The 19,213-nt window shown below is 44.0% G+C and overlaps 1 protein-coding gene across 2 annotated transcripts in view; it reads right to left on the bottom strand.

Annotated features, from left to right (window-relative positions):
* Nucleotides 1-475, bottom strand: part of TOX3 (TOX high mobility group box family member 3) — an 84,043-nt gene extending 83,568 nt beyond the window's left edge. For both annotated transcript variants that reach the window (XM_077831477.1, XM_077831478.1), the window contains exon 1: nucleotides 374-475. In XM_077831477.1, the coding sequence (XP_077687603.1) occupies nucleotides 374-475 (102 nt within the window). The remainder of the gene's footprint in view (nucleotides 1-373) is intronic.
* Between the last annotated feature and the right edge of the window lie 18,738 nt (nucleotides 476-19,213).

The following is a 19,213-nucleotide window of genomic DNA, read 5'->3' as shown; positions in this document are numbered from 1 at the left end:
CTTGTGACCAATGAAACGCTACAAGCGGTAACATGATGTAGCTGTTCAAAGTGTAACACATTTGTGTTTACAGATGTAAATGCAATATTACAAAGCTGTGCCTTTCAGACTGGGGGTGGGGGGGAACAGAAATATTCTCACAGAGCAAAAATCACAGTGGCTCTCTCCATCAATGCATGCCGGGGGAAAAGGGAGCATTTAAACTTTTAAAGGACATTGTGTCCCATTTTGCAGTTTCGAAATGTAAGTTTTAACCTGCTGGATCAGTACTTAAAATTCCCACCTCCTGAAATGCTCCCTAGCATGCACCAAAATCTAATACATACAGAATAAGCAATATTACAGCAACCTGAAGAAGAACAGAAATGATCACCTTGTTGTAGCTGTAGTAGCCCAAACACTGGGCAAAGTCCAGATTGGAAGGGTCTCCGGGAAGAGAGCTGCCAGCTGCAGCTGGGTAAAATCTTACATCCATGCTGGGGGTGGTTTTGGTCCAAGAAGTGCACTTCGAGAAAAGCGCTGGGAGGTTATAATAGATCCACCTTCAGTGCCCTTCCCTGGATCTGTGCTTCAGGGAAAGGACCAAGTTGCTGGAGCTAGCGAGGGAGCCGACTTTTCCTTTGAGGCGAGGGGGACGAACAAGGGAAGGGACCGAAGGAGGGCAGAGCCAGAGAGAGAAGAAAGAGGCGGTGGGGAAAGTGCAGGTAAACAAGGGAAGGGAGGAGAGGGGAGCAGCCCAGGTAGGGGTCTCTCTCTGCCGGGGTGGGGGAGGCAGGACGGGCTGGGTTTTTTGTTTGTTTGTTTGTTTGTTTCGAAAAGCTCAGGGCCAAGCCACAGGGTTTGCCTCTGCCTTCAGGAGCAGCTGTACACAAAGAAGCCACGCGCCCGGCACGGAGACGGCAGCGGCTCTCCCCGCTGCGCCCTGCCTGCCCCAGGAGGGTGCTGCTGAGCTCCGCCCGGGGCTCGCTGGCCGGAGGGGGAACAAAGGGCTGCCCCGCTGCCGGGGCGCGGGGGGGGGGGGAAGGAAACAGGGTCCCGCTCACCCCTCTGCCCGCCGCCAATCCAGCCGCCCCGCGCTTGGCTGCAAGGCAAGCGGGAGAGAAAGAGCTGCCCGGCCCCGCTGTCCGGGAGGGGGGTGAAACCAGGCTGGGGGGAGGGGGGGGGCTCCCCGGCTACACCGAGCGGAGTTCAAAGTGCTGGAGAAGCAGGGGAGCCGCCGCCGCTGCTACTGGCACCGCTCCCCAGGAGGAATGAATCCGTGAAGCGGGTGGAAACAAGGGACCGGGGGGCCCCTCCCCGCGCCCGCGCTCCCACCCCTCCCACGGCGAGCAGCTGGCGCTCCCTGCGCACCGGCTGCCTGCCAGCGCTCCTACACGCCGAGCCCGGCGCGCGCTCGCCGGGCATGCCCCCCTGCGCACGCCCAGCCGGACGACAGCACACCGCGCGCGCACCCCCGGGGGGGAGGGGGGGAGGGCAGTGCGCACGCCCTGGGGGCGCACAGCCACCTGCGCCCCCACCGTTCCGTCCAGAGCAGGGACCCAGCCACAGAGTGCACAGCAGACGTGCCCAGAGGGCACTGCCCATCGGTACATGCAGTGCATAGGCAGTGCCACGCAATGTTTGCACAGATCTACGCCCCCTTCCCCCCCCCATCCCACGCGTGGAGCGAATAGAGCAAGCCCAGTGCTCGCACAGTCACATATACACTGTACAGCACACGCCCCATCTGCCCTCACAGTCACAACTACAATGCACAGTGCTTAAAGCTACAGTTGAAGTGTTATATAAATGCCTAAAATATTAACAATGCGCCCACAAACACACAGTGCCCAGGGTGCATGCTGTGAACGCATCCATGCACACATGAAGCAAAGTGCATAGAGACTGCGCACACGCAGCTGCACATGCGAGTGTACATAACCTACTCAACGTAAACATAATGCAGAGTTCATGCAAAGTGTACAATGCATGCATACACACATAGTGAACAGTTTGTACATATATATACACACCTACCCCCTCCCCATTTCTCTGATCCATCCTCCACTTTCTCCATATCTATTCCTCAGTTTCTCTTAATCCACATGCGCATATCTCCCTGCCCCTTTGAGTCCTTCCTGCTCCTCCATTTCCCCCCCTTGTTTTTCCACTTTCATAGTTGCCTCTTATTCATTCACGGCTCTAGGACTCCCTGACTTCAGTTTCCCTAGCAAGATCTACTCCTTCTTTCCTTCCTCCTCAACACTTTCCATATCTTGTATTTAGAGAAACAAGACCATTATTCACTTGAAAAAATTCTAATAATTTTCTGTAGTATTTCCTTTAGTTTGTTTTCATTCGACAAACTTTCTTTCCTTCTTATTTATTTTTGGTCTTGTTTTGTATTCAAAAGGTATTCCAATAACTGGATGTAACTGGACCTTTCAATTCCTGTCCTATTTTCTTGAAAGATTCTAGGTGAGTAACTTCCACCGCTGCATTTTTTTTAAATTGCAGCTTGTTTTGTAATGTACTTTATTGATTCATAGTGATATCTTGCTAGCTGAACCTGGAAGTAGAAGAAAGAAAAAGATTCTTATAGCATAATATCAGACTAAGGCTTTAAAACATAATAGCCTGCCCACAAAAGCTAGCTCTCTCTCTCTCTCTCAAATTCTTTGGAAGCCAATGTGAAAGGGAGAACAGTAATCCAAATATGTTTACTCAACCACAGTCACCACATTATTGGATCTGCTGTCACAATAGAGATTATGGAGGCTTTTGTATCCCAAAAATGTTAGCTGCAGAACTTTTAAACAAGACCCTGTATGGTAGCACTCATATTTCTGTACAGTTGTTGTAGGAGGGGACATGTCTTGTACATCTGCTCATTTTATCCTTCATAAAACCAGATAACAGAAAAATAAAGGGTTCTTGTGACCCCAGACTGTGAAGGAGCCAGGGACCAAGGAAAGATGGATCTCTGGATCCAAAAGAAGGCTGCAGTTCCTCCTCTCCACTTCAGCAGTTAGGAAGCTGAGGCAGCCTCTCTTTTAGCCTAGGTCCACCCTAACACCAAACTGCAAAACCCACCACCCATAGAAACTGGCAAGATGTGTGGCCAAAGGTCCTCATCCTCTTGAGAAGAGAGGATATTCCTATACATTTTGCAGTTCTTGACATGGTATTGTTTTCATAAGGTTTTTAATTTCATTAAAAAATAAGCAGAGGATTTCAGCACAAAATATATGTTATACAGAGGAGTGCCTAGGTCATTTTTAAAACATGTTCATTTTGAAAGGCTCCACAGAAAGAGGTGGCTATAGACTTTAGGGTCCAACAGGCTAGTGTCTAATCTTCTAACTTACAAGAAAATTTAGATAAGTTCAATTTTATTGCACTTTCATGGGTCTGAGGAAATGAGGGAGAGATATCTGTGTGGCTGAGTCCTGAACTACAGCTATAGGAGATACCCATACAACTGGAACCCTGGCCCACCAAGTAAAGTCCATTGCACAGTCCAAACGGACAAGCCTCCCCATTATATCGTTTCATAACCAAATGTAGGCAGGTCTTATATATGTATGCGTATGTACATGTGTGTGTGAGCAAGAAGATGATCCATTTTTCATTGTATACGCAGATTGGGCTGTAAACAGTAAATGAAATGACCAGCACCAATCATAATGTGTCCTAAATTAATTTTTGCACACACCTGAAAGACACACAGGATTTTAAAAAGGGGACATTGTCCCAATTGTGCTCTTATCAGTTTAATATTGGTTACATCCTGTGGCTCGATTCACTCCTGCTAGCACAGGGAAATCCAAATGACAGCACCCATGATTCCTTCTCATAGAGTCCACGTAAGAGGAAAACCTTTAAGCTCTGGAAGACCTTTGATGCTAGAAGCAAACAATGGTTGAAATGCGCATGGTGTGTATACAGTGCAGTCATATGCAACATGTACCATGTAGCAAAAATATTTACACTCATGAGACAAATAAGTCATTTGCCAAATGAAAAAAATAGCAGAAGTGCAGAGCCTATTCCAGAATTCATACAGCCCTTCAGAATGTAAAATGTTCTTGGAGATCTCATCTACAAACAACATTGACAGAAAAATGATAGGTAGACAGGGATGGCAACTCAATTTCTAGAGGAGAGAAGAATTTTGAATGAGGCTTAACAAGTGCAAGCATCAAAATCTGTCTATTCACTTGGAGGCTATACTCCTGGAAGACATTTATGCAAGGTAGGAAAAGTCGCTTCTTAGCTGTGACTCCACACATTATTTATGACAAGCAGCTTTTCTGAGAGACTATCACAAATCTGAGGGCAACTCCCTAAGTGCCTTATTCTGCTTTTATACGATTTTTATGAAGCCAGTGTATAGGCATATTTCCACTGAATACAGTGGGACTTGCATAACTAAGGTGAGCATGATTTGTCCCCAGGAGTCTAATTGTTTGTGGCGAGAGTTGACTGAAAAATGTCCAATGGAACAGGTCTATTTCAACTAAATTTTTTTTATAAATTATAATACAATATTTTTAAAAAGTGAAAATTACAACAAAATGTTTTGATTTTATTGAAATAAAACATTTCAATTGATTTGAAAGAAAAAAAATGTTCAAAAATTTTGTTTCACAGAAAATTTAGAAAATATGGCTTTTTGCACAGAATAAAAATTCCAGTTTTCAATCATTTCTAGTTAGTCACAGGATGTAAGTATGAATTTCTAGTGACAGTGATAATTGATCAAGTGAGAGCAAAGGACCATTTTAAGGTGAAAGGAATGGAAACTAGGATGCATGCTTATTACCTTTCTTTTAGAACAAAGCATTATGTTTGTATGAGATATTGTTCCATGGAGAATTTAACAATTTTGAAAATAAAACAGGTATGTAAGGGGTTTATTTTCTCAACATCTCTTCAAGTTCATGAGATAAATTGAATAATTCCTGCTACACTTTTAATGGCTACATACACAGCCAAACCATATTGATCTCATTGGTTTATCTAAGGACAGAATGTGGTCCCCAGCATTTCTATCATTTTATATATTTAATCTTAAAGGGGCCCAGTAAATTTCACTCTGGTTATTCACTTTCATATCCTCTAACAGAACCATTACTTTGAAATTCTACTTTCTTTTTTCTTTCAGAGCAGTTGTATTTATGAATTATTGGTCATTTTAAGTTCATGTTCCATTCTTTTCATGGTGTAATAAAGTAAGCATCTTTCTGCAGAAAATGGAATACTCTTGCCAAGGATTTCCTTTGAAACCCACCAGCCTTGAATTTGAAGAAACTTTTTGAAATGTTCCCTTTTGGTAGTAGTATAATCTAAATCTAGTAATGCCAACAATTATTAAGTCTGAGGTATCACATAAGATATGACTCTGTTCCATCCTCAGCTAAACTTTCTTCTGAATCGTCATCATCATCACAAATCAATTAGCCATAAAGAACACTCAGACTCCTGGTCTATGGAAAGCACAGAAAATGTATTTAAATGAATCAGTAATAGATATATTACAAAAAATATGCACATATAAATTCACTCCCGCCTAAAAAAACGGTATCTTTGACTTAAATCTGTAAACCCTCATGTTCCAAGTCCAGCTGGTTTTGTTACATCCCTGGCAAGTATGTTTTCCATGCAGTAGTAGACGTGGGGAAGCAGTATGTCTAGAATCAGAGAAAAGCATAGAAAATCAGGACTGTTCATCGGCTATATCCGGTGACCTTTTTATTATTCTCTGTGAGACTTTCTACAAGTCATTTAACCTCTGCTCCTCAGTTTCTCCTTTTGTAAAATGGATACAATACTGTGAGATGCGAGCATTATCCTTCTTTTTCAATCACAGAAATTGTGATACAGAGGTTAAGGTGACTTAACCAAGGACACAATGAGTTAATAGTGGAGCCAGGATTATAGTAGACCTCAAGAGTTCCTAGTTCTATCCTATGCACAATCCAAAAGAGTAGTCCATGCCATCTGTTTAGCATTTACACACTTACAACCTTAGCTCTGGTCTACACTAGGACTTTAGGTCGAATTTAGCAGCATTAAATCGATGTAAACCTGCACCCGTCCACACGATGAAGCCCTTTATTTCGACTTAAAGGGCTCTTAAAATCGATTTCCTTACTCCACCCCTGACAAGTGGATTAGCGCTTAAATTGGCCTTGCCGGCTCGAATTTGGGGTACTGTGGACACAATTCGACGGTATTGGCCTCCGGGAGCTATCCCAGAGTGCTCCATTTTGACCGCTCTGGACAGCACTCTCAACTCAGATGCACTGGCCAGGTAGACAGGAAAAGAACTGCGAACTTTTGAATCTCATTTCCTGTTTGGCCAGCGTGGCAAGCTGCAGGCATGAAGAACAGAGGCCATAACAGGGACCCGAAGCAGTGCCGCATGAAACTGAAGGAGCTGAGGCAAGCCTACCAGAAAACCAGAGAGGCGAACGGCCGCTCCGGGTCAGAGCCCCAAACATGCCGCTTCTATGATGAGCTGCATGCCATTTTAGGGGGTTCAGCCGCCACTACCCCAGCCGAGTTGTTTGACTCCTTCAATGGAGATGGAGGCAATACGGAAGCAGGTTTTGGGGACGAAGAAGATGATGATGATGATGAGGTTGTAGATAGCTCACAGCAAGCAAGCAGAGAAACCTGTTTTCCCGACAGCCAGGAACTGTTTCTCACCCTGGACCTGGAGCCAGTACCCCCCCGAACCCACCCAGTAATCAGAACTTCAATACAGTATTGTGCAAATACAGCAACTTGAATGAACCATTCCACTGGTGATTTCCGTCTGATGTTACAATCACCACACTGGGAGAAGGGAGAGAAAAAAAGAGAGGAAAAATTAGGGTGGGGAAAAGAGGATGAGGAAAGTGAAGAGGAAGGGGAGAAGAAATAGGGCAGAGAGAGCGGTTTTGACTGTAATAAGGCTGTAAATCACAGGAGTGTTGTTAAGAGATGATTTCTTTGCCTCACTCTCATGATATGGGACAGAGTTACAAAAGACTGATACCCCCATCACATGATAGGTGTTATTATCCATTGTTTTTGGCTGTTAGAGAGGCTACTGTTAGACTGACTTACCTCTGATTCTCCATCTTACTTGGAAGAAAATGGCGATTCGGGTGAATGATCAAGCTCTGATGTTGTCCTTCAAGGGAGGGTATCACAGTCCCATCAACCATCAAACAATTCACAGAGCAGCAAGAGAGGAACAGGGAGTACAAGATGTAAAAAACAGCAAAAGAAGGACAGCACCAAGGTGAGCTACTAACTAACCTGCTTAGGGCCTAAGCCCATTGAAGTCAGTGGAAAGACTCCTTCCTGTTGATTGCAATGGGCTTTGGATCAGACATATAATCTACTTATCAAGAACATAAGGTTGCCACCTCCAAAATGCAGACAACACGGCTATTGGCCTCCCCTCCACCACCAGCCTGACCCTCCTCTTCCCCTCTTAGGTGTCCTACCACCATCAGCCTGACCCTTTTCTGCCCTCCTCATGCAGATGGCTGTGCAGGTGGGGGAGGCTGGGGGTGGTTCAAGGCCTTGCTGCACTCTGAGTCCGAGCCCGTGTCCAACTGGGGATGAAGGTGGCTCTGGTCCCCTGTCAAATACACAAGCAGCCAGCAAGGAAGGTGGCCCCACAACCAACTCCCCACCCCCATTTCTCTTACTGAGTTGGAGGCTACAGAGTCTGGCTGATCCCGGAGCATGCTGGGAAGGAGGGGAAGGCAGCCCAATCCTCCAAGGGAGGCTCAGCTCTGAAAAGGATAAGCCCATGGGAAGTCTCTGCTGAGCATTTCTTCCCTTTCACTCTCAGGGTTGGGGAGCAGGAAAAGGGCAAAAAAAACCCTGGCAGTTCTTCCCCAGCCAGGCCGGTTAAAAACCAGCCAGACGGCAATCTTACCAGAACAACAGCTGAGAATCAATAATATTTTGATTCATCCCATGAAATAACAGTTATCATGCTGACTTTTGAGTTGATATGATTAACAGCATTTTAACAGTTTATCTTAATCATGGCCATGCCACTTTCTCATCAGATCTTAGGGTCAGCTGGCACTTCTAAATAAAACTGATGACAGGAAGTAGGCTCCCTCCTTCTGAAACAATGAGTCTGGTAAGAGACCATTTTTACCATTAACATGAATTTGAATCAGATATTCATTGATATCGATGCTTCTGCTCAACACAATTGTCCCAGGTACAGTGGGCACCATTAAACACTCAACATTCACCGCCCAGGGTGTTGCAGTAAACATGGTATTTTATTATGGAGGCAGAGTGGCCCAGGAGCTAGGACAGGTGGGTTCTAATCATGGGTTTGTTGCTAGTCTACAGTTTGATCTTGAACAAGTCAGTTAACCTCTATTTGCTTCAGTATCCACATCTGTAAATTGGGACTAATGATACTCACAATCCAGTTGACATCTATGAATGAAAAAGGTCATACAAGAGCCAAGTGTTGTTATTATTATAACACTTTACTTAAAATACACAATATTGTGATACTGTAATTGCTTCAGAGGCAAAAGTGATGTATGTGGTTAGTGGAAATCCCATTTCTTATGGTCTTTGCCAAAATCAGGAAGTGCAGAAGTTTGTGAAACTGGAAAAAAAATCAAAGTTATTGATTGTTTTCAAACTTCTAAAAATGTTTATTTTAATTTTTGTGTGGAAGGATCATGTTTGTTTTTATTTGTCTGAATTATTTCATCATCTCAGCTCACATCTGACATTTCTAATCATGTTAAGGCAGAAAAATATTATTTCAAGTTATTTACTGTCTTTGGAGCACAGACCGATATTGCTACTGGTATCTTATAGTAAAAAGTTTCCTACTTCTTTAAAACTCTGTTCCATACACCTTCAAAATTAACCTGTCTGTAATATAATAAAGTATAAAATTACTTTTTGGCAGAGTGAATATTCTGTTGCTATTGTCTACATACTGTCTTATGTATGGTACTCTGCCATACCAGCATATATTTTTTGTGGGATAAGGACCACAGGACTGACCTCAGAGCTGAAAACAAAACAACAACAACAAAAATTAGAAACTAATGTAAAAATTAACTTATTCAAGAAAGCAAATGACTGGAATGGCTAATTTGATTATGGTTACTTGGATTAATATTAAAGGTCTCAATAACGTTGTAAAGGCTTTAACAGAAATTAAGGAAGTGTAGCCCAATAGGTAGCCCCTTCTTGAAAGAGGCACATTTTAAAGTGGACAAGATGCTTCTTTTAGAGTCAGTTGGTTTTGTCATGCATATTTTTTCTTCTGCATCAGTTAAAAATTAGGGGTGTGGGTGTGCTATTCATTTATGTATGCCCAGGTATGGAATATAATCTATATAAATTGTTGAAAGAAAAGAGAGACAGGTCTCTTTAAAAAAATCTACTTTTTAAAGGAAATTAAATGAGAAATATGTTTATCAAGAGGAACATATATGTTCCTAATAAAGGGCAGACCAAATTCTTCTTGAACTTCTTTAATATTCTACACAAGTTTAAAAAAGGAGTACTTATCATTGGCAGGTACTTTAATTGTACTCTAGAACCAAAAGTTGATTATTGAAAGAATTATTTTACTTAAATTCACTTATAAAGTCTTAGAGACAGCTGGTGAACTTTACATCTGAATTACAAAGTTTACACTTTTTTCTCCTGCCTGCATGAAATATACTCACGTACACTTTCCATTATACATTTTCATGCAATTAGTTGAAAGACACATCACATGGTTTGATCATGTCCCACTCTTACTCATCCTAAGAAACTAGTTTGGTAAACCTACCTTTAATTCAGTTGTATCATGGAGACGTTCTAATGAATTTCCAAGAAATTAAAGACCATTTTGGATCTGCAACACTACCCTTCTACCAACATTTACAGCTCCGATACTATATTTGTCACTAGTAAACAGCATTTTAAGAGAAAGGTCACTAGCTATACAGGAACTGGTTTAGAATTGTACCATCTCACAAACAGACAAACGTTTGAGCAAAATATATAAAGGGGATAGAGGAAGAGATAGAGGAAAAAATCTTAGAGAAATACTCATTAAGGAATGATCGTCTGCCATGTGTACCTGTAATGGAGTCTTAGGTGATTCCTCCCTCAGAAGGTGGGAGGATCTGACCATGCCCAATTATCTATACTGGGTGATTTCAAAACAGGCCCCACTTCAAGGGGTGGGGCTCTGCCCTTTGTGAGCCTTTTTAAGTCTCTCTGGATGGGGAATCAAAATGAAAGTCACAAATTCTAATGTATTCGGGGATACTTCCACCCTGTGGCCCCAGCAAAGAGGGGAGTGGCAAGTGTACAATGTTGCTAACTATCCAGCACCACCTTAGGAGGGCTTGGAAAAAATCCTCTGGAAGGGCCTCTGAGTCAGGCTCAGCCTTTCTGTCTTACCCTGGGAATTTGCTGCACTCTCGTCAGGGTTGGGGTGAAGGTCTCCTAGCTAGGAGTTCCCTCCACAGCTTCAGGCGTCACCGTTGCTGTCTGCTGTTCAGGGCAATCCTGCTCCACACTCTCCCCTGCTTATTGTAGTTTCCTCCCTTTCATTCAAGATTGACAGGCCTGGAGAGATGTGGCTAGCCCTACCACCAGGGCCTCTCTGTCACCTTCCTGGTCCATGTGGGGTCTATGCACGCCTTCACAGTACCATTCTAAAGGAATAATGTTTTATTAAGAGGTTGTATTAATGGTACCTTGCTCCAACACAGTTTAAAAAAAATTATAAAAACCACCAGTGACCAGTGCTCGAGAAGATGTGAAAATATAAGATTTATTCATATCTGGTGAGACTGCCCACAAGCACAATTTTATTGGGGCAGGACTGGAATAAAATCTAGTCAATAATTGGAAGTGGTCTTCTTAAGGACTCATTAGTTATCCTTTTAGGTCTCCTAATTAATGACGTAGCCTTCTGAGATTATAAACCTTTAATAACTCCTTTATTAGTAGTAGCATGGTTCTTATTAGCTGGGAATTAGACAAAGAAAACACTTTACTCTGTAAGTACTTGCTACAATTGAGTTTGGGACATAGCATAATGGAGTTATTAGTGCATCAAATTAAAAAGTGAACAAAGTATGCAAAAGCAAATAGCAAGATACCCAGTTTCTTTTTATTGAATTTTCCGATAAGATATATTCATCTGCAAATCTGAAACACTTCTTTTTTTTTTTTTTTTTGAGAATTAAATGAGATGTTGCTTGTGAAAATTTCCAGTGAAAAGGACTCTCTAAGATAGCAAGAAATACAGAAGACAAACATGATTCATCCCTCCTTGGAAAAATAAATAAAAAGAAAATAGGACTTAAAACTGTGTTCATAGAATATAACAAAGAAGTGTGCTTCAGCAAAGATTAACTTTATAACTTTTTATAATGGAAAATATCACACTGACTCATGTATTACAGAAATACTGTAAGAACGTGTTGTTTTACTTTATATACCATCTTTTTGTTTTGTGTTTGTATAGTGCCTAGCACAATTGGGTTCTGGTCCATGGCTGGAGCTCCTAGATCAGGGATGGGTAAACTTTTTGGCCCGAGGGCCACATCAGGGTTGCAAAACGGTATGGAGGGCCGGGTAGGGAAGGCTGTGCCTCATCGAGCAGCCTGGCCCCCACCCCCTATCCGCCCCCTCCCTCTTCCCGCCCCCTAACTGCCCCCCTCAGAACCTCTGACCCATCCAACCCGCCCTGCTCCTTGTCCCCTGACCACCCCCTCCTGGGACCCACCTCCCCTAACCGCCCCCCCGGGAACCCACCCCCATCCAACCCCCCCTGCTCCCTGTCCCCTGACTGCCCCGACCCCTATCCACACCCCCAACCCCTGACAAGCCCCCTGGGACTCCCAACCCATCCAACCCCCCCCACTCCTTGTCCCCTGACCGCCCCCTCCCAGGACCCCCGTCCCTAACTGCCCCCCCCCCAGGACCCCACTCCCTACCCAATCCCCCCTGCTCTCTGTCTCCTGACTGCCCCCGCAAACCTCCACCCCATCCAACCACCCCCTGTCCCCTGACTGCCCCCCAGGGCCTCCAGCCCCTCAACCAAACCCCCTCCCCCCACCCCCTTACCATGCTGCTCAGAGCCTCAGGACAGGCTTATTGGAAAGCCTGGGAGGTAGGCGGGCACAAGCCATGCTGCCCACGTGGCGGCATAACTATGGGGGAGGGGAGACAGTGGGGGAGGGGCCGGGGCTAGCCTGCCTGGCCGGTAGCTCAGGGCCAGGCAGGACGGTCCCGTGGGCCAGATGTGGCCTGCGGGCCGTAGTTTGCCCACCTCTGTCCTAGGTGCTACCACAATATAAGTAAGAGATAATAAGACCTAATTTGAAAAATGTTTAAAGTTAAGCATGAGCTTAGGGGTCTTTTAATAGAGAGTGACTTAAGCATGTGCTTAAGTGCTTTTCTGACTTGGGGCCCCATTTCCTAAAAGGGCAACCTAGGGACCCACACAGCACTCGAATATAATCTTTTAAACACATTGTTGTACCTTCAAGAACAAGGCCTGGTTTTTTAAAGAGTAACTTTATTAACTCTAATTCTGACTGATGCTGGAAACCAGATCCCAGCTCATGCCAAGGTCCCCGAGCTCACTGAACACTTACTACTCCTGGGGGAATTCTGCACCACTACACAGTGCAGAATTTGTGCAGAATTAATGATCCCTGCAGAATTCTATTTTTTCCCCGCAGAATTCGTGATTTCAACCAAAATGCTTCCTTTTGGTGGAAATCACAAATTTCAGCCCTGTGCATGGCGGGCTCTGGGTGTCTGGGCTGTTAGCCCCACATATGGTGGGGTTGACAGCGGGAGCCCCAGCTTAGTGACATTTCTTGAATCTTTTTCGTTGTCTGTATTGTTACAGACATACTTACTGACGGGTATATATTACCAAAATAATTGTAACTAGCAGGATTATATTGTGTTATTTTGACAAATAAAAAATGCAGAATTTTAAAATATTGTGCACAGAATTTTTTACATAAGTAACTTACAAATGTATAGCTGGAAACCGGTCTGGCTCACCTGTGTTAATGTGTGTTAGCATTATCAAAATAGATATTAGAGTCGTAACAATGTATTTAGAATTTATGGAATGCTTGTAGGATGCTGCATGTATTATTTCTACTGTATCCCACATTACAAGGTAAGGCTTCAATGTTTGCTCTGTAACTATAAAAATGTTTATTAAAACTGTAAATTCCCTGTAGTCAGGAGAGAAACATTACCAAGTGTGAAATATTAGTTTACGCCAGGAGGTGTTATCTTTTGCCAGTCAAGTAGGACTGTTGAATCCAAATGTGCCATTATGGAACAAAGAATTGTTGATTTCTCCCTCCCACCTGTCACAGGTAGGTACATCCCGTCACGGATGCTGGGTCACATATGAGGAGGAGAAAGGGGAAAAAACCTGTATAACAGCTGGTTAGGTCCCTCGTTCGTGACCCTAATTATCAAATGTGGCAGCGGGGCCCTGTGGCCAGAGTCAATAGAGTAACCCACCTCTGTAGGATTGTATGGCCTATTGGCCCATTGGGGAAGTGGGGTGCCACTTGGGGGGGTGACACCCAGGGTAGGGGGACTCGGCACCTCCCCGCTCCTCAAAGTCCCAGCCCAGGGCCCTGGCAGTGGTAGGGGTGCCCACCACCAAGTCAGTGGGGATCCTCCCAAAACGTGCTGACCAGTTCCCCAGTTCACTCCCTGGAGAAGAGTCTTAGTCCCCTGGGCTGCTTCCGACCCTTTCTCCCTCGGCGATGCTCCACGATTCCCCCGGGTCTCTGGGGTCCTCAGGTGGCGTAGCTCCTGCCAGCGCAGTCTCTTCTCCAGGCTTGTCAGGCAGTCTGGAGTCCATCTGGAACGCTGCGTGCCGTGGCTCTGTACTCGCAGCTTGTAGCAGCTCTCTGGAGGGTGCCTGCAGTCTGCATCCTCCCCTTCCAGCAGCCTTCCCAGACTGGATTGGGCTGCTTCACTTTATATTCTGCCTCCAGGCTAAGCATGCCCAGCAGAGTTGGAGGGGTGGGGCTTCCTCAGTCTGCAAAGCTAACCCTTTCGGGGCTGGTGTGGGGCAGGTACACCACGTCATACCACCCACAAAAAGGTTGCCTACAGGCACGCTCATCCCATCAGCTTTTACTTGAGGTAGGGGATAAAATCCCTGACCAGAAGGAATTGAGGTCTCTTTATGCCAGTGGCGGGCAACCTGCAGCCCATCAGGGTATTCTGCTGGCGGGCCGCAAGACAGTTTGTTTACATTGACCGTCCGCAAGCACAGCCACCCGCAGCTCCCAGTGACTGCGGTTCACTGTTCCCAGCCAATGGGAACTGCGGGAAGCTGCGCAGGCCACAGGGATGTGCTGGCCGCCGCCTCCCACAGCTCCCATGGGCCAGGAATGGCAAACCGCAGCCACTGGGAGCTGCCTGCCAGCAAATTACCCTGACGGGCCACAGGTTGCCCACCTCTTCTTTATGCTGTCTGAACTCTGAGGGGCAAAGATTCATAGACATAAGCAAGAAATCCCCAAGCTGCTTGGCTTGAGTTAGCCCGAAGGACATAAAAGTTTGCTTATTACAGAAGCTTCTGTTACCTTTTGAACTTATTATACCTTATTTGTGTGTATGCTTACCTGCTTTAATCTTGTAAATAGCTCTTATTTCTTTTCTTAATTAAAAAAACTTTAGTTAGATTATTACAGGATTGGGTACAGGATTGAGATCTGAGTACAACTGATCTGGGGTAAGTGACTGGTCCTTTGGAATACTGTTGTGATTTTTAGTCTTTGGTGTCCATCTATCACAGTGGTTCTTAAACTTTTGTACTGGTGACCCCTTTCACATAGAAAGCCTCTGAGTGCGACCCCTCCTTATAAATTCAAAAACACTTTTAATATATTTAACACCATTATAAATGCTGGAGGCAAAGCGGGTTTTGGGGGTGGAGGTTGACAGCTCACGACCCCCCATGAAAGAACCTGTTGACCCCCTGAGGAGTCCCTACCCCCAGTTTGAGAACCCCGATCTATCACATAGTCCAACTTGCTGGGTGGCAAGATAGTCTGGAATATTTAAGGGGACTGTCTGTGACTCCCTGGTAAGACTGTTATAGTGCTTTAGGTGTTCACACTTGTTACTGGGTTACTAATTATAGAACATACCACCAGTTTGGGGTTTCTGCCCTTTGACGGTTGGGAGCCACTCCAGACAGAGTGACACTGATTTTTTCCGCTGCTTCAGAAGGCTGGGTCTTCCACCCTCTGGAGCTGAAGGCAGATTTCAGCCAGTGCTCTCAGACTCTGCAAATTCACATTTAGTCAAGCGCCACACTCTGTTCTTAAAGGGCTGCCCCCACTACCACGCACATGTAACGCTGAACAATACAGCCAAGAGCAAAACCAAACCAATTAAATATGTTTTGAAAAAACCTCCAGGTTCACTGCTAAATACAATGCTCTACAATCAAAAACTATTTCAGTGACATTGACTCTTACAGCAGCCTACGTAATCAACAAAGAATTTTCCATGTGGTTTACACCTTGCCTTTTAAAATGAAGTGACTAAAACGAAAAAAGTGTTTGTTTATCCTGTCTAGGTTGATTTGTAAAACATATTCTTTTCCTTTCTCTTTCCCCAGCCCCTCTTCCTACCTCAGCCTGCCCTCTTCCCACACACAGTTTCCTAAGCTTGCAGAGGGCTTCACCACAGAGCCCAGGGACAGGGAGATGATGCTCCCATTCCTAGTGGAAATTGGATATCCTTGGAAAAAGAGCCCTTTTTTCATCCACTGAGAGTACAATCTGGGACCCAGTTCTGAATGCCATCAACTGCCTCTAAAATAAATGGGAGTTGACAGCCCACAGTATGTCTCAAGAAATGCTCCGTACCTTATGTATAGGTAAGGATCTTATATCTGCAAAAAGCAGCTTCTAATTTAAACATTTACTGCATTTTCATATGCACATGAGCCCATTTAGAGACTGAGCATAGGATAGCTGAACATTTGGCTCAAAACAGATAAACCAGACATTTTAATTTTCAACAAGTTCCCTTTAATTCATTGGCAGTTAATTTCAGAGTAAAAATATATCAATAAGACTTGTTTGTGCCTTTCAGTCACAAGTCCAAGCTTTTTGTTATTATATTATTTTTAGTGCATGCAGTTACTTACCATCAAAAAGATTCTCTGATAAAGTTCTCCTCTCGAGAAATATTCTTTTTGTAGACCCAGCCAGTGGAAAAATAGTATTCATTTGTAATACCCATCGAAGCAGGGGTGGGGAATCAGAATCAGCTGAAAAGAACTTGTTTCATTAATACACACTGTGATTATATTTGAAATGTTAAATTTGATCAAATATCAACACAGCATTCAGAGTGAAATAATCTCTCTTAATTTACATGAACCTGCCTGTGCCAAACAGAAGTGTGTTTGCTTTCAAGCAGGTGCACATCCTGCTATGACTAAATCTCTAACTCATCAAACCACTTTACCAGTGTGGGACGTGCCCTCTTTTCTGGAACAGCTTCAAGCTTTCCCCCCAGCATTTCAGCCACCTGTTTACTGAGTTCATACTCCAAAGGAGATGCATGCAATTAGAAACAAGGAAGTGAAAATAAATGACCTTGTTTGTTATTTATAACAAAAGGACTCAACAAAATTAATGCAGTGAAGCCTGACCTTCTGACCTGAAAGAAAGAATCACCTCATTCCTTTGTACTAGACTCACAATGCTCCAGCGCCAGGCATTGTTTTGCAGCTTTGCCTCTTTTGATGACCTTAAAGGAATATATTCTAAATATTAAATGTTTCACAAGGTAGATTGGGACATTTTCATTAAAAAGCATGTTCAAACAAAGGCAAGTGAGCTGTGATGAAAATTGTGATATTTCCTTGTTTAAAGTGTACAGGTAAAAATTATGTGTATGTGTTCTCTACTAGTACTATTACAGGTTTTCCCATTGAAAAAATAAATATGCAATGCCAGGTACTAAGAGCTGTGGAATATATCCTTCAGTACTCAGAACTGCTCAAGAAGGAAGTTGTTAAGTACACAACTTGGTAAAGAAAACATATTTTTGTGTAAGTTGTTTGCTTCACATGTATCAAATCATCATATGACATGCAATATACCCCTACTACTAATAGTGACAATGGCTTCTTTCTTTTTCATTAGTACTTTTTGTGTTATCTTGTACATTGATTTGAACTAGAAATTCCTTCTTTTTACAAGGCCTATTCTCTGGCATTTAAATGTTACATTTTATTGGGTTATTTTTATGAATTTAAGTGACTTCCAATGTGCACATTGATCTGGAATGGGGTGTCCAGTGGTAATGGAGGGCAAGGTGTTAGAATCTCTTTATGTAATGAGATTGCAGTCTTTTTTTATGGGAGTTCTCACAAAAAGAACATTATGTAATTACAAGGCCAGTTCTAGTTCTTAACTTGTGACTCTCCAAAACAAGGCTGTTACTAGTAAAGTAAGTCAGAATAATTATAGAAAATGAAAGGCTAAAATATTTTGATGTCTCTTACTGCAAGTACCTCCTGCAATAGGTATTGCTTGGCAAAGTGTTCTCTAAAACTTTCTTTTTTTTTTCACCCAGCTGATGTGGGTTACTGCAGGGCCCTCCACATGTATTAAGGCCTTAGTTCTCCAAGTTTTTTTGCTTGAGTGGACCCCTGTGTCCACTGTACCCCTTTGACTTTAGTGGGGAAAAGGTGTCCACGCTATGTGGAGTAAGTTGCAGGATCAGGGTTACATCTCTCTAGGGTGACCATATGTTCCATTTTGGCTGGGACAGTCCCTTTTTTAAGTCCTGTCCCAGCCATCTCGACTTTTCTGGCAAAAGTGGGTATCTGTCCCGTTTCTTCTTGCCAGTTGGCAAGAGAAAACAGGACAAATGCCCACTTTTGTCAAAAACCTGGGGTGCAGTGCAGAGAAATGTGTGTGTGTGGGGGGGGGAGACACGCAGTGACACCACCCCTACGCAAGGGAGAGGCAGGACTGGGGGCGGGGGAGACGCAGGCAGAGATCGGGTGAGCAGTGACCTAAGCCATGCGTGGGGAGGCAGGCAGGGCTTGGGCAAGCTGCTCATGCCAGCCCTGGGTGGGGGGTAGGTGGTCGGGCCAGCAGCTTGGGCCAGTCCCACACTGTGTCCTGTTTTTCCCTTTGGGAAATATGGGAACCCTACGTCTTGCCATACCACTTAAGGATAGTGGAGTTGCGGGTGGAATGTGGATGAAACTAAGAAGGAGTGCCAGTGAGAGAGCCCCTGCCTAAACCTCAAATAGGTCAGCACACAAGAGATAGCAAAGGTGGGACCCTTATTAACATGGATCTAGTGCTCTTACTGAACCACACAAGTGACATGCAGCATCTGCAGCTGTTGGAGTAGTGGGGGTGGGGGCTCTTTGCCCATCCACCCCTCCCACCCATTCTTCATACTCACAAAGAGAGGGGGGAAATGGCTTTATATGAGTGAAGTGACTTACGCCCCTTGAGAATACAGAGCTGAGTAATGACTTGTTCCTAGGCTAAAAACATTAAGATACTTTAACAAAGAAAAACCTGAAGATGCATTTTACAGTAAAAGATTGAGCTGAACTTGAGCTGTTTTGCTGAATCAGAGCCTGAAACAAATATTTTATTTTGAATAATTTTTGGATCGAGTCACAAGTTGTACATTGTTAAATTCAAAATCGGTGTTGTGCAGGATTCTTTGATTTCTGTTCCTTTACTGGGTGAGTATAGCTAACTAGGTGCTATTACAAATTGTCAAGTTTACGAGTTCAGAATTTATTCTATGTGAATTTGAAGTAGGGATTTACAATGAGCCTAAGAGAATTAGATACACAAGTCCAATTCAAATTCAATAGGAGTCAGAGGCCTAACTCCCCAAGGCTCCTGTGAAAATCCAACCTTGCTGCATAGAAAAATTTTAGTGGTCTGGCTGGATTTAATTTAAATGTTCAAAAAAGTCTGGTTCCTCGTGCTAGAACAGGAAGAAGCATGTTGTTACATGGCCAGATATTCCACAGGCATACAGTGACCCTCTGGCTGCATAACCCTCTCAGTTCTGAGCTTGAAAGTTCCACACCCATATCAACTATTGACTTTGAAGTGCACCATTAAAAGGGAACAGTGCTGTCCAAATTGCTGTCCTTGGTGAGAAATGA

Source organism: Eretmochelys imbricata, chromosome 12, assembly GCF_965152235.1.
Source record: "Eretmochelys imbricata isolate rEreImb1 chromosome 12, rEreImb1.hap1, whole genome shotgun sequence".
Lineage (NCBI taxonomy): Eukaryota > Metazoa > Chordata > Testudines > Cheloniidae > Eretmochelys > Eretmochelys imbricata.
This window is presented reverse-complemented; position numbering and strand designations above follow the sequence as displayed.